Raw genomic sequence first — 23645 nt, 5'->3', positions numbered from 1 at the left:
TATATTAAACTAATGTGGAGGTACAGGGTAAGGTCCGTTATCAGATAATACTATGCTATTTTGAGATTGTTGTACAGAATATTTACCATTTCATGCACCACTTATTTACACAAGACTACATAAAATGTTCCACAACATTTTCAAGTTTAAGCTGGATTTCCCCCATGGATACCCAATTCATAGATCAGGGGCCGGTTGCATAAACTGCTTAGACTAGTCTTTAAAAATTTGCCATCTAATTTGTTTTCTTCTAGACTGGTCATAACTGTTTACATCAGTTTAAAAAAATGTAGTTTGGCCCAATTTTAATCAGAAAATTGAGACTGATTGGCTAACTGCTAGGTGGTCAAACCAGTTCTTAAAACACATTCTTAACATGTAGTGGCTATGCTTTTGCAACTTGCCCCGGTATTTTCCTTTCTGCCATGACTCAAATTACGTGTTTGACGTGCATTGCGTCCATTTTGTGATTGCGGCGCCATCTTCTGGACATCTTTTACACGCAAGTCATGAGAATTACTTATTTTTTGCACGCACTAGATGTCAGTAATGTTTCCCACATACGAAGGCAGAATAACAATGGTGACATGTAGGTATATCAGCAACCGTTTCTCGGACAAATCGAGGACAAACACCCCTGTAATAATCAAGTGTACTTACAGAGGTGTAATATATAGTTATTTCAGGTGTCTGTTAAGGCTGAGATGAATGATAACGAGATCGCTATTACGTCGCTGATGCCTACAGGACAGTTTTGCTTATCGGTCATGGACATTTATGGAAATGTAAGAATTACTTTAATTACTGTAATCCTGCTAAATTATTATTAAACTACAATATGAAAACGTATATTTGAGGTTCTTCCGTATTTGCGTTTGCGATACCTGCATATTCATCATCATCACTCCTCATTTGCATACTGTCTACTTTCGCTTCCTCAACGGGAGTTGATCAACTTGATTATACTTTCTGTCACAATAATGACCAACAACGTCGAAGACCAAACGCCTGTTTCGCGAAAAGACGTGTTCGTTAAGTATCTACAGTACTACGACAGATTTTGTTGTGAAGGCGACCTGAAAGTGTGCTCAGAGACACAGGTGACAGATGAAGCCAGGCGCGTGCTGCTGTTACCGGAGGAAGAGCCGCGGAAGAGATTCAACACGCCGGACTTCTATGAGACTCTGTATGAGTGCGCACAGTACAGAGACTGCCAGAGACGAGTCCGCGACTTTAAAAAAGCCGCCGAGTTACTGGAGATGTTCTGTGTCAACCTGTTTTTGTTTCCGTGGAAGAAAGAGATTAAAACATTAAAGGTAAATGAAAGCCGCTAGTGATAGGCTAGGTCTATCCTCTCTACTCTCCCAGCTGATGATAAGAAGTTGTTAAACCGGCCTCAGATGGTTTGCTGGTCTCCTGGCCTGATCAGACTGGTCTGTTATGGTTTTAGAAGGGTTTGGGGTACTTTTCAGTTGACCAGACCAGCTAGACAATCAACAAGACAGCTTAGACATGCTGGAATGCCAAGTAAAACTAGCAAACTATTTGAGGCTGGTTATTTGTCACTGACTTCCTTTAATTCTCATGTTCTATTTGAGGTCTGAGAGACCCCAAGCACGTTGACCTCAAAATAATTTTTAACACCAAAGTATTGTTAATACATAATGACTTTTCTGAGAGCTGATTATGCTAAAAACAAAAAACAGTGTAACTTAAACCAGTCCTAGATGGTTTGCTGATTTTCACTGGTCTCCTAGACTGTTCAGGCTGATTTTAGAAGATTTTAAAACAGTTTTCTGGTTTTAGAAGGATTTTGAGTAATTATCAACTGTTTAGACCAGATTTGACATCAACTACGCCATCTGAAAACATCTTAGCCAGGCTGGAAGGCAAACTAAGACCAGTTAAAATCAGCATACCATTTTAGGCTGCTTTAAGATTTCTTTTAGCAAGGCTGCTCTTGCTGACTTCCTTTAATTCTAAAGTTCTGTTTGAGGTCTGATAGACCGCAAATACTGTTGCCCTCAAAACAATATTTAACACGGAAGTATGAATTTATATATATATACATATATATATACTTCTGCTAAGATTCTTTGAGTGGTGTAAACTGTCAATCTCAGCAGAACATGAAAGCTATAATAATTGGTCGCAATACAGTAATTTACCACATCAGGGCACAAGGTTTAATTATTTTAGAAGTGAAAAAATAATTAGATATACAATAATAATTTACAATTAATCAGAATTGTTTTATTCCCCTGTTCTTTCAGACATTTACAGGACACTTTGTCTATTACATCAAGCCAGTATTGCCTTTTGCCAGAAGTATTCTTCAGATTATTGGATACTGCATGGAAACAGACACCGAGTATAAATTGTCGGACAATTTTGACCCCGACAAGGCCAAGAGTATGGGATTCGACCTTTTCCTTGTCAGGTTAGAGTGTGAGTATCTTCTGGAGCTCATGAACCAGAGATCACATGTAGAATGTCTGGAGATCATCCAAACAAGAGCTGCTCCTCTGACCTTCGTTGCTGGGGAAGAAGCTTCAGAACCTATCAGCAACATCTGTAATCTAAATGAGGATGTTTTTAAGGATGATGGGCATGTTGAAGGTGGGTCACTGGTAAGCCCAGGGGAAGAGCAGCAACAGGAGTCACTTAAAAGTCATAACCCTCATGATCAGGGAGCCGACAAGTCTCAAGATTCGTCTATCTCTGATGTAGAGAGACCATCCAACTCATTTATGACTGACGACAAGTCTATCTTAGAGATGCAGAAGAACTACCCAGACCTGGCCATCCGACAAAAGCCTATTTTCCGAAAGTCTCAAAGATCTATACAGCCTCTCAAAGCCCAGGAGTGGGCTGGATCCAGGGGCCACAATGCAGGCCTGTTCCACGAGGCCAGTACTGACATGAGTGGCCCCCAGTCTATAGCCATACACACTGAGACCACGCCAGGACATAGAAAACTTCACATCCCAAATGCTCTTGTAGAAGCCCAGCCCTCAGATGACAAACCATTGGTTCTTCAAGTCGGGAAGCTGCTGCAAGGACGTAGCCGTGAAGGCTCATCAGAAGACTGCCTGGCTGAGCTCACTGAGCAAATGGGGAAAATGCACATGAAGGAACTCAGTGCAGATGAGCCTCTTAAATATCCCATTGAGGAGACCGCACAGGCCCAGCCATGCAGTGGCCCTAATGACGTCATCACGGCTCCACCCACAAAATCCCCAGATGGCATGAGCTTGCCCATCCTGTGCAGCCCATCCCAGGAGCCTGTCTGCAACATCACAGGTTGTGGGAGCTGTGTTGCATCTGATGGCATTTTTGCACAGGACAGCCTCATTAAAGAGCCTCCTCAGTCAATCTACATCCCTAGTGCACTAAGTGCCTGCCCACCAGTGTTTGGACCACCAACTGACCACAATGAGGGCTCAAACGGGCACAAGAGTCCTACACCTCAGCAACCAGAAGACGACCTAGTCCAAACATATGTGGTGATTTAGAGACACAAAGTCCTGTTTTTTCCTTATCCATGGCAGAGATTTTAAAGTGTACTAGAATGTGGCAGTGCACCAAAAATGTCTTTGTGGTAGTCATGATATGCAAAGCATTTTCACTGATAGGAAGTTTCTTGTTAATGAAGCCCTGATTTCAGATTAGCTTTAGTATCTTACAGTTTATGAAAGTGACAGGAAGAACATCTGCACCCTTTGTCTTTAACTTCTATCATAGCTTTTTGAAGTGAAGGAACACATCTTGCTGCTATAATTTTCATGAACCTGCTTGGGTCAAAATGATTATTAGAGCTTGATTTTCTAAGTAGGCCTACTGTGCCTTACTAAATGTAGAGACAAATAAATGTGCACTTTGTTTTCTTAATGGAACATTTGTTCTGCTGGGATGTCTATCCTTGGATTAATGTGGGGTAATATAAGTGTTAAAAAAATGGTGTTCAGGGCTTCATTTATAAAACGTTCGTACACACAGATTTGATCCTAGAGTGTAAGCTAAAATTCATGCCAGTATTAAGATTTGTAAAAACGGTCTGACATGGAAAAGTGCTTAGTGCCATGTCAGGTTCTAAGCAGGTGTACACATATTTTTCTTGTAGCAGAATTGGACTACTGCGGGTATTTGGAAATCAAAAAAATGTTGTCACTTGTCATTCACAAGTAAAGGATTTGGACATTGACTGGTGCTCTTTTATATGCTAATGACATTGATTAGGGGTGTTTACAAGACAAGAGATTTGAAACAATTCAGCTGTGCACAATTTCAAGATCATTTGTGATTTATAGATTCACATCTGGAAGAGAGGCATATACGCACTTTTTTTTTGTGTGCGTAAATTCATTTCTCTGAATCACATGCACATTTGAGAAATGATCTTAGATCAAATGTAGGATGGTTTCTGTGCAACGTTTTATAAATAAAGCCCCTGGTGCATCTTTATTATACTAGCTGTTATTTAAAGTAACAAGGTGCAAACAAGTTTTGTATTGATCTTAAAGTGCTACTGAGGCTACAGTGGAGCACATCATAGAATTATGTGACTGTAAATTACAATGTAATAAAATCAATATTTTCAAATCATTTTTTCCAATTTATTTAAAACAATGCCTTATGCAGTATAAATTACACTGGTCACAGTAACACCTTCAGTAACGTAAACAGACCACAGTGTCTGTATTTGTTAGTGACACTGTCTGTAAGTGACAGAATGAACATGAATTGCCATTCAGAATTTAAAATGTCTACTGACATAACAAAAGAGCCAATGGAAATGTTTCTAAGTGCAGCAGTTTTAGGTAATATGGAATGCTTTCATAAACAAGACTAAAAATGAAGACTGTGTCTCCTGTTAAGTGCATAAACCAAGTTTGCAAAGACTGCAAATGCAAATACAAAATAATAATCATAAAAGGCAGGATTGAAATAAAACACATATCATATGAACTAATTCTACAAATCCTACTATAAAAATTAACTTTCCACTGCTGGAGGAATGTTTGTAAATCCAGTTTCAAGTAAAAAAAAAAAAAGTGCTTGCTTCATCTGTCTCAATGAGAGCTGAAGACATATGTATGGATTGATATGATCATCATTGTCTCGGATCTTAACCTCAGCAATGTGCCATTAGTATCTTCTCTCTGTTTTCCTCATACTGATGCAGCATCTTCTTAAGGTCATGATCTGCTGGGATTACCTGCCCACCAAAGTGAAAATACAAATTACTCCAAGATGTAGTGCATGGAACATTATTCACGAGTTCAGCTCATCAACAAGTGATTATACATTATGTCACAATATATATCATATGATGCAAAGACTTTTGGCAGAAACTCACCAGAACTGGAGCAGGAACCTCAAATGACTTGTGATGAATGAGCCAGTCCTCATAGAGGTTATGGATTGATTCTAGGTATTCCTAAAGGGTAAACATCAGCGAAAGTGCAATCACTTTCAGAATATATGATAAAAAATATGTAATGTTTGTAATCTAGCCTTCTGATACCATTAAAAGTGAAAGTCATCTCTGAGCTAGAACCAAAGCTTTAAACTTAAAGGGGTCATGAACTGGCTTTTTTATTTTATACTGTTGTCTGAGGTCCACTTATGATGTTCGCATGGTTTTTACATTCAAAAACATCAAAATCAATAAGTAATAGCTATTTTCTACCCTGGTTTTGAGGCCGGCTCGAGAAACTCTTGGTTTTTATGGGCGTGCCGCATTGAAGACTTGGAAGTAAACATCCACTGCTATGATTGGATAACAGTTTTGCATAGTAAACTAACTTTCTGTGTGTCTGTTTGAGACTTTGGTTAGACACGTACACATAATCAGGATGTATCAAGCGATCTCTAACAAAGCAATAGTGGCACATAGTACAAATATTTTTTACTCACACAAAAGTGTGCTGCGCCATTCCTGTCGGGTCTAATATAGACGGCACAGCATTGCTTTTTAATCTCAGTCTCCCTGCAAATCCAGCGTCGACCTGAGTCTTGTTTACAAAGGAATCTGCGGTGAAATGAAGCGAATAAATGCTTAATGTTTTACTCACGTGAGCTGAAACTTCATTAAAAATAAAGTTCAACCACGCATTCCTAATATTTGAATCCGAAGGAAGGTTATGCAGCGACTGTGTTCTTCCACAACCAGGCACTGCACAATATTTTGCGATCTTTAACGGCATGTTTATTGCTTGGTTGTTCGATCCGGTTTAGCGCCACTTCCGTTATTTCCCTACTATGTCATGCGCGAATCAGTGGGCGGGGCTACAGAATTAGGAGGCGGTGTTTAACCTATCTATTACGTCATAGGTAGGCACATTCCAGGATTAGGCGTTCACTGGGCCTGGTGTCAATAAAAGCTTTTATTTCAGTAACAAGGACGTTTTCAGTTCTGAAACTTACAGGATATTCTTTTAGTACGATGATCTCTTATACATCAAAAGCTGAAGTAAAAGTTGATTTCTCAATTCATGACCCCTTTAAAATGTTGCCGCCATTTGCTCTTTCGCCATTGACAGCAGAGTTACAGAATCTATTTTGGGTTGTTTCAGTTCAGTTTTGCATGCACAGCGGTTCACTTATAACTCAACAACAGCTCACCAAGGAAATAACCTTCTCTTCCTCTCTGCACCTCTGCTTTAGTCTTTCGTAGCAAGTCTGTGGAGACGTCTGCAGGTAAACTGTATAAAAACCAATGAACACATGCAAAAAAATGTTTTAGTTATGCTACACTAAAACATTTATTACAAAATTTCAGTTATCTAACGAGCAACATGTGGTGTTGCAATGCAATACAGATATATTTGCCATACCAATAAGGTCCACAGGAATAGCAATATTCTTTATGATCCACTCAAACCATTCACTCAAAACAGCAAAGTCCACCTCAGGCATCTTTCCACTGTCAACCAAATAAAATAATACTTTTTCATTTAACATTAGTACACGTTTAATGATCAGTACATTTTGTGGTTACACTTTATTTGAAGGTGTCTTTGACATAGTGTAATGAAACAATACTAAGCAATATTACTTAACAACATGTACTTACTATAGAGATAGGGTTTGGTTTATTTATAATTTACTGTTATTACTATACTAAGTACATGTAGCGTGTAAGAAGGACACCAAAATAAAGTGTTACCCCATTTTTTGTTCAATAGTGGGCAGGTAAAGCTCTTTCAACGTTATAAGGAAATGTACCTTTTGTAAAGATTTTCCACAAAAATGTACTTTGCACTGTAAATAGATCTTTCCATCATTCTGATTGGTGCTGACTGTGGCGACAGAAAGAAAAAAAACAGGTTATTGCAGTCATGATTCGCATTCCATTTCCTCTGTTCACGCAGAAGGCGGAGGCTAATTTCTGAATTGCAGGACAAAAACAGATACATGTAAAGCAACTGAACAAAACTGACTATGTGGATGTGAAAAAGGACTTGTACATGCCATTGGTAAGACATGCCAATCTAGCATTGTCAGCTGGACATATGTCTGAAGAGTGAGTCCCCATCTAGATGGGTCCTGGTACATCAATCCCTGTGGCAGAATAAAATACATTTATTAGATAATCAAATATGCAATAAAGTTTACACCTCGATGGATCAGAAATAAAAAGCTCATTAAATCCATAATGAAGTGTCACATGATACCTACCAATGGATTGCATCCTTGTACATTTCTCCATTTAGACACTGGCTCTGTTAGCACCTAAAACACAAGACACATTTTAGATGTATATTAAATAAATGAATAACAAGAATAGAGAGATTTCAGAAACTGTAAGAAATATTATTCATCACAGATTTACTGTATTACCTCAATGTCACTGGTTTTGCTGAAGTATTCCAGACATGTTGTCTTTCCACTTGCAATATTTCCCTCCAACCAAATCTGAACAAAAGTGGATGCAATTTTCAAAACAACAACAACAACCACCCATAAACATATTAAACAATATTGTGTTCACTGTATTCTTCAGCCGTGTGATTGACCCTCTTTCAGATCAGAGGATCTATTCATCCAGATACATGCTGTAGTGTGTAACTCACCACTGATTTCTTCTCCTCGCCGTTTCTAACCAGCTTCCCTTGAGAAGAAGACAACATAATGAAACCTTTCTCGGATTCAGCGGCAAATCTCTATGGCAACAGTCAAAGGCTCGGGGATGCACAAGGTAACAAGCTTAAGCTCATGCCAGTACTGTTAATGCAAAGCTGAGAGAGCATGATATAACTCGGTTAGGGAAGATTTGAAGAAAATACGAAATGAACGAGAAATACTATAAAAATATATAAATAAGAATGAGAGCTGTGGTCGCCGATATATTGCGTAGGACGGAAGCTGGCGCAGGACTTACGGTGATTGACAGATGTGCTGCCCCGCGAACGTCCGCTTAAATGCTTTCCCAGTGCAGGCGTCTGTCGGACAAGTACATGTGTTGACAAAGATTTGTGTGGATACAGAGGTAAAACAACACGACATAACTCTTTTAACAAGTCAACGATCATCTCGCTTGTTTCATCGACGTCTAGTCACATATACAAATATACAAGCGTGATATGAACTCATGATGCGCAGAACTTGCAGTGTTACTTGCAACACTAATGAGTGACCAAAACATGTCAAAATAAAAGTCACAATTTTTAAATCGTCACTAAATGAATATTGCGTAGGACGGAAGCTGGCGCAGGACTTACGGTGATTGACAGATGTGCTGCCCCGCGAACGTCCGCTTAAATGCTTTCCCAGTGCAGGCGTCTGTCGGACAAGTACATGTGTTGACAAAGATTTGTGTGGATACAGAGGTAAAACAACACGACATAACTCTTTTAACAAGTCAACAATCATCTCGCTTGTTTCATCGACGTCTAGTAGTCACATATACAAATATACAAGTGTGATATGAACTCATGATGCGCAGAACTTGCAGTGTTACTTGCAACACTAATGAGTGACCAAAACATGTCAAAATAAAAGTCACAATTTTTAAATCGTCACTAAATGATTCGTAAGATGTACACTATTATTTGTACAATAAGCCTGCATTATTATTATTATCACGCAAAATTGTATAGAGAAATAGTTATTGCAGCTAATAGGCTATTGATCCATTACAGTGTGTGGAATGTATATCGATTTTAAAGTAAATATATTGCAATAACAAGGGAGTCTGACACTCATGTCTACAATGCTTATACAGGCATGTAGTTGACCTGTTCGTCTTTTTTCTCTCTCTCTCTTCTTTTATTAGGATTAGCAACAAGTATACAAAAATATACAACCCTAGTAACAACAAAATCACAAAACAAAAAGAAAAAGAAAAAAAAAACATACAGGGCCAGGGGTAATATAAATTACATTATATAAAGTAAAGGTGCCTCAAAAGGCACTTTTTAACAACCAGGCAAAAGGTCACAGAGCATTCAGTCAACTGTACATTATAGGAAAGAACCAATATTATAAGATGCACACAATGTTATCGATTTTAAGGCTTTAACATTGCTGGAGGTAGATATTGTTTCCAAGTAATACTTCAGATCTTTACAAAATATAAGAAATAGGGGCTTTACAGACAAAAATTTGCACTTATGTATAAAAAATTTTGCTAGCAAAATAAATAGATTTATTAGAAAATATTTGTCCTTTAGATTCTTATCAACATGATAAAAACCAAATAAAACATCCTTGTACAACAAAGAAAAATTGTCTAAGAGAGAAGAACGTATAAATAAACAGAATTTTTTTCCAAAAAATGGTTACATGGGTACATTCCCAAAAGAGATGAGAGACAGACTCATCTACCATTCCACAAAAGGAACAAAGAGGATCCTTCTCCGGAAGCATTTTTTTAATATAAACATTCACAGGGTAAACTCGATGTAGCAATTTAAAGGATACCTCTTTAACCTTGTTCGTAATTAAATATTTATTGGGTAACGACCACACACTCTTCCAAGGAATAGCATAAAGATAATTACTCCAGTGAAATACAACAGAAGGAACAGTAGTTATATCATTCTGAAAAAGATGTCGAATCTTTCTATTCCTGAAAGAAGGGCTGAGCGCAAAGCAAATTTTCCCTATCACTGTTTCACAGGGATTAGTAGTTGACCTGTTTGTCTGTATTTGTTCCTCATCGAAACATGACGCAACCTCCAAATGACAAAACTAATTTGAATGACCAAGTTAATAAAATGGCGCTGCAAAACCAAGCAGTGCGTTTGCTTCATATCGTTTGTTTTCTCAATAGAATAGATTGCGTCGTCTGTAAAATATTGTGTGATCTATTAATGAAAGAGTTAAAACAATACAATTACGTTTATTTTGATTGACATGACTATTTCAAGAAGTATATAGATCTCATCATTGGCCGTGATCAGCCATAATCACAGTGCTCTCCAGATCTACAGTACTTTACTGTTTATCACTTTATGATTTGCACTTTACAAAATTGTCAATGCATGCAGAAATATTACCCCCAGATTCTTACCATAAACTGAATCAGATTACCGCTGAAAATGGTTTTTAAAAAAAAGGTATTTAGTCATTTCCTGAGACTAAGAGGAAACACTCACTCAGGAAGTAATGTGCCAAGATTGACAAGCTGTGTTATGAGAACTACTCATCGACATAAAACATATGCACAGAGATCATATTAATGCCACAATGGAAGTTGATTTGGCCTTGTTGAAGTCCACAAAAGGTCTACTGAAAATATCAGAAATGGTGAGACATTTATACAAATTTAACATGAGTTTTGTTATTTATGATACTTTTTGGGAAATGCTCAACCACTCGCAATCACTTATTTAAATAGTACTGGCATAGGCTTGGTACATTGTTAAAAAGGGAAGCAATGTAGGCCTGCTAACTAAAATCACATTACACTTTACATTTCAGTCAAATAACATCTAGTCATCTTACTAAAAGTCCTTAAAATAATCTTCATTTTTATTTTCAGGTATGTGTTTTTGTGGCTTTTGTGTGTTATGCAGTGGCATCTAGGCCGGTCTACATTGCAGCAACATGCATGGAGTTTTTCATCACACTTGGTTTTCTTCTGCTTTACCTACTGAAACTCAACAAGATGTTCACTCTCTTCTTCTGGCCTCTTATTGTAAGAACATAAATCTAGTGCGCTTGATTGAATGAATGCAAATATTTTGCAGCATTGTTATTGCTCAGGGAACTTTGTATAATGCCACCAATACCTGCAACTGCAGCTTTGCAAACAGAACTGTTGGTAATGACCTTATGCTCTCACAGGATGTGTTCAACTCATTCTTTGCAGCTGCTCTGATGTGTATTCTTAGCCTGGTAGCAGTTTCCACATACACAGTGAAGGGTACTTTGAGCGGAGGGGTGAGAATGTATACATCCTCCATTCCTGGAACTCTCTATTTATCTTTTTAAGCACTATGCAGGTCTTAAATCATTCATACGTTTTCAAACCTATGTGAATATTCATTGTGAATGACCCAAACATTATGACGCAACATGTTTCTCACTATGCAGTCTTTTGGTTAACAGATCGTGGGCTTTGTGGCTGCAGCCTTGTGGTCCTTGGATGGCTATATCCTTTTCAAAAAAATCGCATTCAACAAGCCAAGAACCACCACAGAGGCCCAAACAGGGTAAAGCTTTGCAGGACCATCTCTCTCATTTTGTGAGCAGACTTGTTTTGTATAACCAAAATAAGATTGTAAAATACTTAGTTATAATGTATTCATTATTATTATTATTATTAATATTTTTAATAAATGGAGTTGCCACTCTGTCCTGTGAGAGATCCCCCACATTCTCTCTGTTCACTTATTAACAGTCTCCAGAACCAACGCATGGGAATGCATGTTGCTCTAATAAGTGTGCAAAGGTAATAATAAAGTGCAAATAAATTGAGCATCATGTTGTTATTGTCTCAACATTAACACTGATGATTTTATGTTCTTGTTATCAAAATAAAAATGCACTTTGTCTGAAAGATTGTTGTTATCCAAAGTTATTATGCTAATTTGAGGTTGATTTGACCAAAGCATGAACAATGTATTTAAACCATGTTCAGTATAAACACAATTTGAATGTTGCAGAAATTACTAAATATACCAAAATAATTACATTCAGTGCATAAAAGTAGCTAACTGCATTCATGACTTGCCTGACGTCTTTTTTTTTTTTCATGGTAGATTTTTAAAAACATTCTGAAAACGTTATCTGTTATTATGAACAGCACGTGACGTTAGCTAAAGTTAAGAAGTTTCAAAAACGATTTTGAATGATTAGAATGGGCTTGAAGTCTGACAGAAGCCCAACAGAGCTTAAATCTGTTCAGTCGTGCAGAGGGAAGTTGTGCAGTTGCACGAATATCTTTACAGCAGACCCTCCGTCCTCTGAGAGATGTATCGCCCACATTCTCTGTTCACTTATTAACGGTCTCCAGATTTCGGGAATGCAGATGTTGCTTTTTTGTGTGCTTCGTTTCCGCACTGTCAGTATTTCCGTTTCCACTCCGTGGAAAGTAATGCCGCTCTGCGAATAGTAGCTGTCTCGTAGCGGAGAGTAGGAAGCATCTCTGTGTGAACTTCATTCGGGAACAGGAGTTTCAGAGGCGTGATCATGGGGGACATCGAGGCTCCGGAGAATAACCGACCACGACAGACCATAGTTCGTTCTCTTCTCCCGAGTAAAGAATTCATCACCTCCCGAAAAGGACTACTGCTGCTCGGTGAAGTGGTATGCTTTTCGACTTTTATCATGTTAAATACATCCATGATAGTGTATAAGTCGTTGTTTTGTGGTAGGGCTATGTTATATCTTCTAAATGTTATTATCTGACTTACAAGGATGTTTTTTTGTTGTTGTTGTTGTGCTGTTGACATCTGGATGCAGCCACAGAAGTGCGACGTAAATCATGGCATTTATTCTTCTGATTTTAGATTATTTTTCTTATCGATCTGTTTTTCAGTGGTTATTCTTTTATTATATTTTGTACTGAAAAGTTTCTGCTTCTTTGTTGAATGAATGTACATTAGTTGTTTTCTACAGTAGGCCTATATAGGTCAAACTTCATCTGAAGTGGGAGTTTTTAGTTTTTTATCAAGTAGTGGCTTTTTATAGAGGTCACAAAACGCCCCTCATATTTTACACACACACACACACACACACACACACACACAGTCTGGTTCACTATCCTTGTGGGGACTCTCCATAGGCGTAATGGTTTTTATACTGTACAAACTGTATTTTCTATCGCCCTACACCAACCCTACACCTAAACCTACCACTCACAGAAAAATTTTTTACAATCTCAAAAAAACTCATTCTGTATGATTTATAAGCTTCTGTACCCATGGGGACGTCAATTTAAGTCTCCAAGGATGACACAAGTCCCCATGAGTTGGTGTGTATTCAGGTTTAAGTCCCCACCAGTATAGAAAAACATGTACACACACACACACACACACACGTTGGTATTGGTGGTTTACAGGGACTCGTCATAGACGTAATGGTTTTTATACTGTACAAACGGTATTTTCTATCGCCCTACCCCAACCCTAAACCTACCCCTCACAGAAAACTTTGTGCAATTTTTAGATTTTCTAAAAAACACCATTTAGTATGTTTTTTTAAGCCTTTTGAATTACGGGGACACAGGAAGTGTCCTTATAAACCACCTTCATATTGTTTTACCTGTGTCATACGCTTGTCATTATACAAATTTGTGTATAAACCACCCAAACCAGTGCACACACACACAATTGTTTATGTAAAATATAATAATAATGGCTATTCAAACTTCTCAGGCTGTACAATTAAGGTTGATATGAGGCTTAGTCTGCTTGTATACAGGATATAATAATTACAATACTGTGTAACAATAACTATAAAGTTTTAATAATCATTCTAATTTTATGAGAATAGCGAAGTCCACACCACAACTTTAACGATAATGGAAGCACGTTCAGAACATTTTTTTCCAGCCACTAATCGATAAAAAAAAACATTGACAGCCAATCAGACTCCACAGTAGCACTTGAGTATTTGAAGCGTACATAACTGTTGCATATGTTCTGTTAATAAACAGAACATCCTTTGGTGGCCGCTAATAAAGTTAATATAGTTATAGTCTACCGTTCTTGGTGTGAATGGTCATTAAGAGTTCACCACGTGTGTTTGTGTGCATGTGTGTGGTCCCATGTGAGTTGCAGAGGTCTTTGATGTGGTGTATTAGTACATACTAGGGATGTAACGGTATGAAAATTTCATATCACGATTATAGTGACCAAAGTTATCACGATTATCAATATTATCACGGTTTTGTTCAAATTAGATGAAAACGTTAAAAAACAACCACATTGCATGCTGCTTCTGCGTCAGACTGATGCTGGCTGGACAGGATTTACCGCGAGTTTTCAAAAGCGCGATAATCAAACGCGGTTTTGATGATAATTACATTTTAAACGGTAATACTAACCGTCAGGGCATTTTATCGTGATTTATCGTGAAACCGGTAATCGTTCCATCCCTAGTACATACTGTACTGTACAAAATGATGTTGCTTTCTGTTAAGGCAGACTGATCAGTCTCTTTTCAGACCTATCTTTCTAATATGCTGTCAAAACATTAATTTCTGCTTTATTGATTAACTGTGAGTTTTTGTCTTTAAAAGGTCTAGTGCACTCACCCTGTCACAAATGTTGAGCAATTAACACAATAATAACGAACAATAATTAAATAAAAATGGATCCTCACGCTTCCTGTCCCCTCAGGTGATGTCGTTCATCAGCTTTGTGTGCTTTGCTGCTTCAACAGCAGCTGCCTTCGTCACAGCTCCCTTCATAGAGTTCTTGGCTGCCCTCTTCTTACTGTTTGCTTATTCTACAAAGTTCAATGAGAGATTCAAGGGCTTTCACTGGCCCCTCATGGTAAGTTTACTGACCTACAAAATTACTGTACTGGAAAATAGAGCATTAGATTATAACATTTGTCCATGAATACCAGTTCTTTCCTTCTTTCCAAATCACCATGCCTGTTGTTTCACCAAGGACTTCCTGCGCTGTGTCAGCGCATCCATCATCTTTTTCATCATTTCTATGATATCTGTGTCAAAATATCTGGATGGAGCCTCAAAGGCTGCTGGGGTAGGCTCACATCAGTTTTATCGGCGCCATCAGTGACAGCAATGTTTATTTTTGAATTACAGTTATACAACATGTGACTTGTGTGATGTTTGCACTGGTTTCATGTGCCTGTTTTTCTTTCTCTTGCACTTCTTAGGTCTTTGGCTTCATTACCACAATATTCTTCGCCCTAGACTTTTATTTCATCTTCAATGAACTGGCCAACTTCCTCAAGGGAGGTGATTCCAGTGAGGAACCACCAAACACACAAGGTATCAATACTGGGATCTTATTTACTGTACACTACCATTCAAGCAAGCATGCATTAAATTGATCAAACATGACAGTAAAGACATTTATATATTGACAAAAAGATTTCTATTTCAAATATATGCTGTTCTTTTGAACTTTCTATTCATCAAAATAATCCTGAAAAAAGATATATTGCAGTTTCTACAAAAATATTAAGCGTCACATCTGTTTTCAAAAATTGATAATAATACAAAATGCTTCTTCAGAGACAAATCAGCATATTAGAATGATTTCTGAAGGATCATGTGACACTGAAGATTGTAGTAATGCTGAAAATTCAGCTTTGCCATCACATTAATGAATTACATTTTAAAATATATTAAAATAGAAAATAGTTATTTTAAATTGTTATACTATTTTACAATATTACTGTTTTTACTATGTTATTGATCAAATAAATGCAGCCTTGGTCAGCGTAAGAGATTTATTTCAAAAACATAAAAAAATCTTACTGACCCCAAACTTTTGAACAAAAATGTAAATCCTGAGATGTGAAAATATTCTCTTTTCTCTGCTGGAGTCTCCTTCACAGGATATTTGCATGAAGCTTTACACATCAAACTAAAGCAGCAAAACTATTAGTGAGACTAGACATAGGAAGTGAAAGGTGATGTGGTTTCTTATAAGTGTGGTTTAGTCAACCAGTGTAGCTTTTCTTCTAGTTACTGTAAGTGACCAGGCAGACTGAACTCCTGCAGTATCATTTAAATGTATGAATTGTCTCGCTACAAGCAAACTAAAGTCCTAGCAATTGTCATGCATAGTCACATGCATTAAACTTCCATGGCATATTATTTTCACTGGGAAATCCCCATCTCATTTTCTCTTTTCTGTGGTTATTCAGAGACTCTTTCTTCCAGAATAACACATTCTTCTTCCTCACAGATGATGACTCAGACTCTGACTCTGACTAAAGCTGTGATTGTGTCCAAAAACCTGGTGTGCGACCACTACAGTGCCTGATAACCAAAACAAAAACAAAACTTTTTTATTGTTTGTTGTTTTGGGTATACTTTTTGTGACTAGAGTTAAGCAGTCTATTTCAAATCACATAATAGAAGCTATAGAGTTTTCAGTCATTTTTGTATGCGTCCATACAAGCCTTTCTCATTTGATTTTCCCAAAGCGAATTAGTCTATCAACAGTCAAGCTTGTTGATAGATTTTTGGAAGAAGGGCAGTATTGTACCATTTGTGATGACTATGTACTGCCTCTTACAGCTTAGGTGTACTTATAGTGTTAAAGGGATAGTTCACCCAAAAATGAAAATTCTGTCATTAAAGGGATAGTTCACCCAAAAATGAAAATTTGATGTTTATCTGCTTACCCCCAGGGCATCCAAGATGTAGGTGACTTTGTTTCTTCAGTAGAACACAAATTATGATTTTTAAGTCCAGCCGTTGCAGTCTATCAGTCGTATAATGCATGGCAATGGTAACAAAATCTTTGAGAGTAAAAAAAACATGCACAGACAAATCCAAATTAACCCTGCGGCTCGTGACAACACATTGATGTCCTGAAAACACGAAACGATCGGTTTGTGCCAGAAACCGAACAGTATTCTTTTATTTCATAACAAATAATTGTAATGTTTTGTAGCAACAAAATAAGTTTACATCATGTATGAAATTAGCAGGTGGTTGGCTGGCCACAGTCACCTGTCTTATTTCCACAGGTCTACACATTGGCGTTAGTCTTGTAATGTTGAAGTAAAACCAATGTCTTGCCAAAGTACTGCAAAAAAGACAGGATTTGTCTCATCATGCTCACCTAGCGATGTACTATTCTTAAAGTGGCACTGCTCTGCTATTGAACCTGTATTATAAATGTGAGCATCAGTAGTGCATAAGGGAGCGTCGCCTGGTTTACTATAGTATTCTCAGGCATCACCTTCTAGTGGATATGCTTTAAGGACTCTTTTGGAAAGATGCTCTGTCAGATTGCCACATCAATAAATAATTTTGGTGCAATTTTTGTAGTATTGTTTATTTTTTAGCAAATAAAGATTTTAATTTTGCCAATTATTTTGAATGTTAGGAGCAAAAATGGGATATAGAGTTTGTTAGTGATATGTGTATTTCAGTAGATTTGAATTTACAGTGTTTTACAATCGCTGGGGCACATTTCTCCACACTTCTTCAAGGTCACTTTTTCAAAACTCGTCACACAGTTTTCCTTCCCTGTTGAAGAAACCAGCATATGCTGCTTAGGTATGTTTTGAAGCATGGCAGCTGGTCCTGAGCAGGAGCTAGTTGCTTAAGACCAGCTAAGGACCAGCTCAAACCAGCTGCCATGCTTCAAAACATACCTAACCAGCATATGCTGTTTTTTTTCAACAGGGTTGCCGACTTTCAGCTTGACAGCAATTAATTTCACATCCAAAATGCACTAAAACTACCAAAACACTTAATCGATGACTCAAAAAAAAAAAAACTAATTCTTCCATAACACTAGCAGTTTTTCAAGTGAATCAACCAAAAAACACTTTGTCATTCCTATTGTATTACTGTAGAAATGTAGTGAATTTCTGTCTTATTCAATAATTATGATTTTGGTTTTTAACTTAAATTTAACACTTTTGAAAAGAGTATGTAAACATGCAAATAGGCCTCTAGATACCCGTAGAATTTTGGTGGCTGTTGTTTCTGAGTGAGGAATTCATGTAATTTGAAAGATGTAGTCATTGAATGTATTTTGTGCCAAAGCAATGAAGAAAAAAAAAAGTGACAAGTATTGTGAAATGGGTCTTAGTGATTGTACAAACTGCACTCTATACAGTGGATTCCTGTACCACAGTAAGGCTTTTCCCATTTACAGATCAACAGTCCATCCAAATCAATTTATTTGAGGAAAAGATTGCCATCACAAATATTTTAAACAGTTAGCATTTTGTAAGTCTATGCACAACTCTATAAATACAAAAATACAAATGTATAGCACTGTTACATGGAATAAAACATTGCTTTCTTGAATACGGGAAATGTCAGCAAGAAAGACTACAATCATTATCAAAATTTGACCCTCAAATTGTCAACTTAGTTCCTTTTGAAACACTTGTTTTTGATTTGTGACACTTTTGATTTGTGAGTTTAAAATACAGTCAAACCATAAGGTCAAAATCATTATTTTGATGCTAAAATCTTCCAATGAGAAGTTCAGCATAGAGTCAAAGCACAGTGAAAGCTCTTACACATTATTAAAGCATAAGCACACAGTATTGCTTTCAAAATAGGAAAAATAAACTGACTTCGGCACTTTCATGCGGAGTCCTTCATTAAGAAAATCATTCTTGTGATTGTCTAACATTTTCAAGTCACACAGTGTTGATCAATGTCTAGAATGTGAGTCCACGCCTCAAAATGACTTCTTTTCAACAATTGGTCTTGTTCCAAATCATAAAAGTGACATCATTTAAGAACTTAAAATAAGACACAAGCATGAATACTGTATATAAACAAAAAAATAAAAGAAAATATCACGTACAATTGCACTATGCCTTAAAATCTGTGGTAAAAGATACATTTAATTTCCCCCCTAATGTCGTTCGATGACACTCCTTTTAAAAACGCCCATTAGAGGGTCAATAAAGCAATCAGGGATCCGTTCATTAGAGACTGTGGATAAAATGTTTGAATTTCACACCCTCTGAAGCAGTCATTCTGCTAATGCTGTCGTAACATTAGTGTCCAAGAGTCCAAGAGCATTCTGACTAGCCTCTACGATTAAGGCACACAGAAAAAAAAAAATACACAGTTTAGCTAATGCATTCATATGTACTGCAGTACACTTGTTCCTTCAAATACAGTCTATTAGTGTCAGTCATAAGAATTCATACACATAGGAAACGTTCATAAATGTCAAATGTCACACACAGATATATAATATATAAACCTTCTTCAAAAACTCCACCCTTGCTTAAATCGAGGGTTGGAGTACACAGTGGAGTAGAGAAATTCTTACAAAAAAAAACAAAAAAATGTCCTATAGACTATGCACACACAATTTTGTAACTAAAAATTTGTATCTAATTTAGATTAGTATCTAGACTACATTAGTATCTAAAAAGTGTCATAAACTCACAACTCCGTTCACACACACAGACAATCTGAAAGCTGTTGCTGTCTGTTGTAATGCAGGGTCACATTCACAAGGTGAAATACTACATTTGATACAATGTAGCTACCAAAGCTGTGGTATCGCAAAAATAATTAACATTAAAATAAATACTGGTGCTCCTAACATCTAGTAAAACCGTCTCTACCCAAAAACAGAGATGGTCCTCACTGCAGAACACAAGATCCAGGGGGAGTGGTTGGATCCAGATCCAACTCCTCCCACCTTACATATACCTAAACCTACCCGTCTCCACCCCCTGATCCCTAAACCTACCCGTCCCCACCCCCTGATCCCCAAACCCACCCATCTCCACCCCCTAGATTTGAATCCAACCACGCCCCCTGGATCTTGTTTTCTGCAGTGAGGGGCTGCTGCAAAAACATCCCGATGCAACTGCAGTTTACTATGTGTTTGATACAGGAACACAATTGCAGAGGGAAAAAAAACAAAAAACTTTTTTGCTCATAAACTCTACCACAAATTTCCATTCCACTTCAGTCACAGATATCACTTAAACCTTTCAGGTTCCCCGCTGGGAATTTAGGAGCACAGTAGAGTCAGTGTCAGTCAATAATTATCCAGATCATGGTAAGGTAAAGCCCTTAATTATCAGAAAGATACAGTATTTAAGTATACAGTCAAATGACAACAGCCTGAGGCTGATGATGATGAAGATGCCATAAGTTTGTTCCATTTCAGACTGTTCATGCAACTGTTTGTTTGTAAGAGCTCATACTGACTGCTCGGTCATCAGGCTTCCATCATGAGGAATGTGTTGTCTCAGTTTTTATTGGTCCACCTGTGTGCTTTACTGCAGCTCAGGCCGTGACTCCACCTCTCCCCGCGAGGCTGTGCGGGCACGGATGTACTCACTGGTCTGCAGGGGTCCATCTTGCGAGTCGCCGAGACGCCATCTCCGAACTGCCAAATATGTGTTCAGACCGTACACACCCATTACCAGGAACCCAAAAATCTGGAGGTAAACACACAAACAATTATTTATACTCAAGAATTCTGAAGGGGATTGTTTTCAGCTTTAAACTATGAATGTGAAATTTTACGAAAAGCTGCGTGTTCGTAAGAAACAAATCCATCAAAACATTTTTAACTGTTGCTTCTGGCTAAAATATGAGTCCTCTGTCCATAATATTGCTTTCTCCGGTGGAAAAGTCCTGTCTGAATCAGGAGCAAATATGCACAGATGAAGCACCATTTACAAGCCAAAACAGTTCTAGGCAAATATGCCGGTGGATTTTGATGTGAGAGGCCAACAGGGGATGGACTTTTTCCACTCAAGGAAGTGTTATTATGGATCACAGACTGGTATTTTGGTTAGAAGCTACGTTTTAAAGTTAAAATGCCTTAATGATAAACACGCAGCTTTTCACTTCACAAGATGTTAAGTGATGGACTGGTGTCATGTGGATTACTTGGATTACTGTGATGCATTTATCAGCTGTTTGGACTCTCATTCTGACGGCACCCATTCACTGCAGAGGATCCATTGAGCAAGTGATCACAATGTTTCTCATCTACATCATGGATGGACTAAGGATGAGTAATTTTTCAGCAAATTTTCATTTTTGGGTAAACTATTTCTTGAAGTGATGTATATATAGATGTATATATCGCATTAAATCAACAGTACTATATGTAGTACTAAATAATATTGATATGTTTTATAGTAAATTTCAATATGAGACTGATAACAGAACTCCATCTCTCTGGCAGGCTTGAGGGCTGAAGGAATTTTGCAGTGCCCTGTGGTTCAGAAAAATCCCCGGGTGTTAAGAGTGGTTTCCCGCTGAGAACATCTGTATCATAAAACTCTTAGCACAAATCCTCAGCCTTTGACTTCCAAGGTGTTGGTGGATATTTTGCTGATCTCAGGTCATTCTTGAAGTCACTGAAGTCATAAAGGTCAGGATCTCAGTAAGAGAACCTGATCCTGTATCAATACTGGGAATAACTTTGGCCTTCTACTTCTCTTCACTGAGCCATCTACAACAAACCTCTTCCCAGTCACAAGAGGTCAGTAGCCTTGACCAAATCAGACGAACTAACTAGAAAGGTATGTGCGTCTGAAATGTTTATAGTGGCTTCAGTTATAACACTGTAATGAGCAGTCCCAGATGGAGTTAATGGAATTTTTTGGCATTTTCTGTGCTAAATTTGGGGGGAAATCAGTGGAAATACTTATGGAAGCCAGTTTCCAGCCTCAAAGTAAAAGATGATAAAGTTACTATGACCTTAAATCTCAAAACTGCCACATTGTATAATTGTATCTCATATTTTTTATTTTAAGCTTTATTTCATGATTATCTTTTTACTCTGAGGTGGAATAAAGCTTCCATAAATTCTGTGGAATGGACTTAAATAGAGCTGAGTGCACTACACTCATTCTGGCAGCTTAAAACATAATCAAATTAGCTAAAATACTTTATAAACAAATACAAGGTTGATGTGTGACCAAATTCTGTGGGAATTTGTAATGAGCTATGCAGTAACACACTTGTGACACACATTCTAAATTCTGAGACAGAAACAAAAGAAGAAAAACTAAATTCTGAATGAAAAAAAGAAGAAAGTGAAAGTGACGTGACATGTGGCCAAGTATGGTGACCCATACTCGGAATTAGTGCTCTGCATTTATCCCATCCAAAGTGCACACACACAGCAGTGAACACACACCCGGAGCAGTGGGCAGCCATTTTTTTGCTGCGGCGCCCGGGGAGCAGTTGGGGGTTCGGTGCCTTGCTCAAGGGCACCTCAGTCGTGGTATTGAAGGTGGGAGAGAGCGCTGTACATTCACTCCCCCCCCCTACAATCCCTGCCAGTACGAGACTCGAACACGCAACCTTTGGGTTACGAGTCCGACTCTCTAACCCAAATTAGGCCTCTAATTAGGCCACGACTTCCCGAGAAGAGATGTTGGATGGAGACAGATGAAAAGAGGAACCAGTGAGAATTTCAGTGTTAAAAATTAAAGAATCAAAGCAAAAAAATGTAAAACATTCAGGTGGATGTTGACTATGACTGCTCAGAACTTCCCACTCTCTGCCTGTCCAGGTCTCTCTCCAGGAACGACTATGTGCTTACTCCATTTCAGCCACTTGAGGGCAGCAGAGCCCTGGCATATTAGGGCCCACTTCAAATACTTGAGAAATGACTAAACATTTGAATTCAACCACAAGGACAGAATTGATTAAATAAAGAGCTGAGTAAGGGGATAGGTACCACAGCTGCAATCTCTGCTCCAGTTTGATGGTTGAGAGCTGCTAAAATCACTGAAGCCAGAAAGAAGAACAGGGTGCTGGTGACAGTGTTGATTAGATCCTGCAAGAGAGAAAGAGAGGTTATGTAGAATTCTCATGTAGAAAATGATCATGTAGAATGATTTCTGAAGGATCATGTGACACCGAAGACTGGAGAAATGACTGCTGAAAATTCAGATTAAAAAACTGTTGCATGGTAGTAGTATACATTGTTTTCAAAATGACCTCTGGTCTGTTAAGCATACAAGGCACATGGGTTTGTATACACTACAAAGTTTTGTGAGTAACAACCACATTTAATAAATATGGGACTACCCGTCTCTCTAAAATTTGCAAATAACGCACATCTCTCTCCACACGCACAAGGAACACATATAGTGGTTATAGAAAAGAATCACCCCCCTTTAAAATAATCACATTTTGTTGTTTTGCAGCCTGAAATGAAGACGGACACAGTTTTTGTTTTATCCAGCTGCATTTACTCAGAGCAACTTATAACATCCAAGTGAACGATATAACATAGACATGTCAGAAAAAAACAAACAAACACTGAGTTGGAAAAAGGATAACCTCCCTCCTAAAAATGACTTGTAAACTGTGTAGCTAATCACCTTCTCAATTGCACACAACGCCATTTGACTCTCATGTGATCAGCTGTGGTCATTTTGATTAGTTCAGCATGAAAAGAGCTTTCCTGGAGCATTTCAGTCCTTGGTAGTGCAACTGAAGCAAACAAACAACTATGGGTGGCAAGACTGTCGAAAGATCTCCGGGATAAAGTTGTGGACAGGCACAA

The 23645-nt window shown here is 37.9% G+C and overlaps 5 protein-coding genes across 8 annotated transcripts in view; 3 read left to right on the top strand and 2 right to left on the bottom strand.

Annotated features, from left to right (window-relative positions):
* The first annotated feature begins 572 nt into the window (after positions 1 to 572).
* LOC107728694 (uncharacterized) lies at positions 573 to 4577 on the top strand. Of its 2 annotated transcripts, none has more exons than XM_016538971.1 (2): positions 573 to 785; positions 2274 to 4565. In XM_016538971.1, the coding sequence occupies exons 1-2, from the start codon at positions 705 to 707 to the stop codon at positions 3513 to 3515; spliced, it is 1323 nt and encodes a 440-aa protein (XP_016394457.1). In that variant the 5' UTR covers positions 573 to 704; the 3' UTR covers positions 3516 to 4565. The 2 variants fall into 2 exon arrangements, with proteins under 2 accessions (XP_016394457.1, XP_016394456.1); XM_016538970.1 differs by lacking the exon at positions 573 to 785 and adding an exon at positions 923 to 1316 and having other exon boundaries at positions 2274 to 4577.
* Positions 4578 to 4615: 38 nt separating this feature from the next.
* Positions 4616 to 8973, bottom strand: LOC107728695 (thymidine kinase 2, mitochondrial-like). Of its 3 annotated transcripts, none has more exons than XM_016538974.1 (10): positions 8727 to 8973; positions 8079 to 8116; positions 7846 to 7920; positions 7684 to 7737; positions 7477 to 7566; positions 7231 to 7304; positions 6840 to 6928; positions 6628 to 6707; positions 5360 to 5440; positions 4616 to 5218 (listed from the first exon to the last, which is right to left on the bottom strand). In XM_016538974.1, the coding sequence occupies exons 1-10, from the start codon at positions 8875 to 8877 to the stop codon at positions 5135 to 5137; spliced, it is 816 nt and encodes a 271-aa protein (XP_016394460.1). In that variant the 5' UTR covers positions 8878 to 8973; the 3' UTR covers positions 4616 to 5134. The 3 variants fall into 3 exon arrangements, with proteins under 3 accessions (XP_016394460.1, XP_016394459.1, XP_016394461.1); XM_016538973.1 differs by lacking the exon at positions 8727 to 8973 and adding an exon at positions 8387 to 8569 and having other exon boundaries at positions 4617 to 5218; XM_016538975.1 differs by lacking the exon at positions 8727 to 8973 and adding an exon at positions 8387 to 8462 and having other exon boundaries at positions 4618 to 5218; positions 8079 to 8243.
* A 1439-nt stretch (positions 8974 to 10412) lies between these two features.
* LOC107728696 (chemokine-like factor) lies at positions 10413 to 11898 on the top strand. The gene is made up of 4 exons (XM_016538976.1): positions 10413 to 10755; positions 10991 to 11146; positions 11296 to 11391; positions 11560 to 11898. Exons 1-4 carry the CDS (start codon positions 10669 to 10671, stop codon positions 11665 to 11667), a joined length of 447 nt encoding a protein of 148 aa, XP_016394462.1. The 5' UTR covers positions 10413 to 10668; the 3' UTR covers positions 11668 to 11898.
* Positions 11899 to 12425: 527 nt separating this feature from the next.
* Positions 12426 to 16749, top strand: LOC107728703 (CKLF-like MARVEL transmembrane domain-containing protein 3). The gene is made up of 5 exons (XM_016538986.1): positions 12426 to 12759; positions 14796 to 14951; positions 15072 to 15167; positions 15304 to 15418; positions 16344 to 16749. The coding sequence occupies exons 1-5, from the start codon at positions 12643 to 12645 to the stop codon at positions 16370 to 16372; spliced, it is 513 nt and encodes a 170-aa protein (XP_016394472.1). The 5' UTR covers positions 12426 to 12642; the 3' UTR covers positions 16373 to 16749.
* A 3166-nt stretch (positions 16750 to 19915) lies between these two features.
* The window catches only part of LOC107728702 (CKLF-like MARVEL transmembrane domain-containing protein 4), a 25386-nt gene continuing 21656 nt past the window's right edge, over positions 19916 to 23645 (bottom strand). The window contains exons 4-5 of the mRNA XM_016538985.1: positions 22812 to 22910; positions 19916 to 20547 (exon numbers count right to left, since the gene is read on the bottom strand). Coding sequence (XP_016394471.1) covers positions 20383 to 20547; positions 22812 to 22910 — 264 coding nt within the window. The 3' untranslated portion in view covers positions 19916 to 20382. The remainder of the gene's footprint in view (positions 20548 to 22811; positions 22911 to 23645) is intronic.

The sequence above is a fragment of the Sinocyclocheilus rhinocerous genome, unplaced genomic scaffold (genome assembly GCF_001515625.1).
Source record: "Sinocyclocheilus rhinocerous isolate Xijiao unplaced genomic scaffold, SAMN03320098_v1.1 scaffold1509, whole genome shotgun sequence".
Taxonomy (NCBI): domain Eukaryota; kingdom Metazoa; phylum Chordata; class Actinopteri; order Cypriniformes; family Cyprinidae; genus Sinocyclocheilus; species Sinocyclocheilus rhinocerous.
Note: the sequence above shows the minus strand (reverse complement) of the source record. Positions and strands in the feature narration are given on the sequence as shown.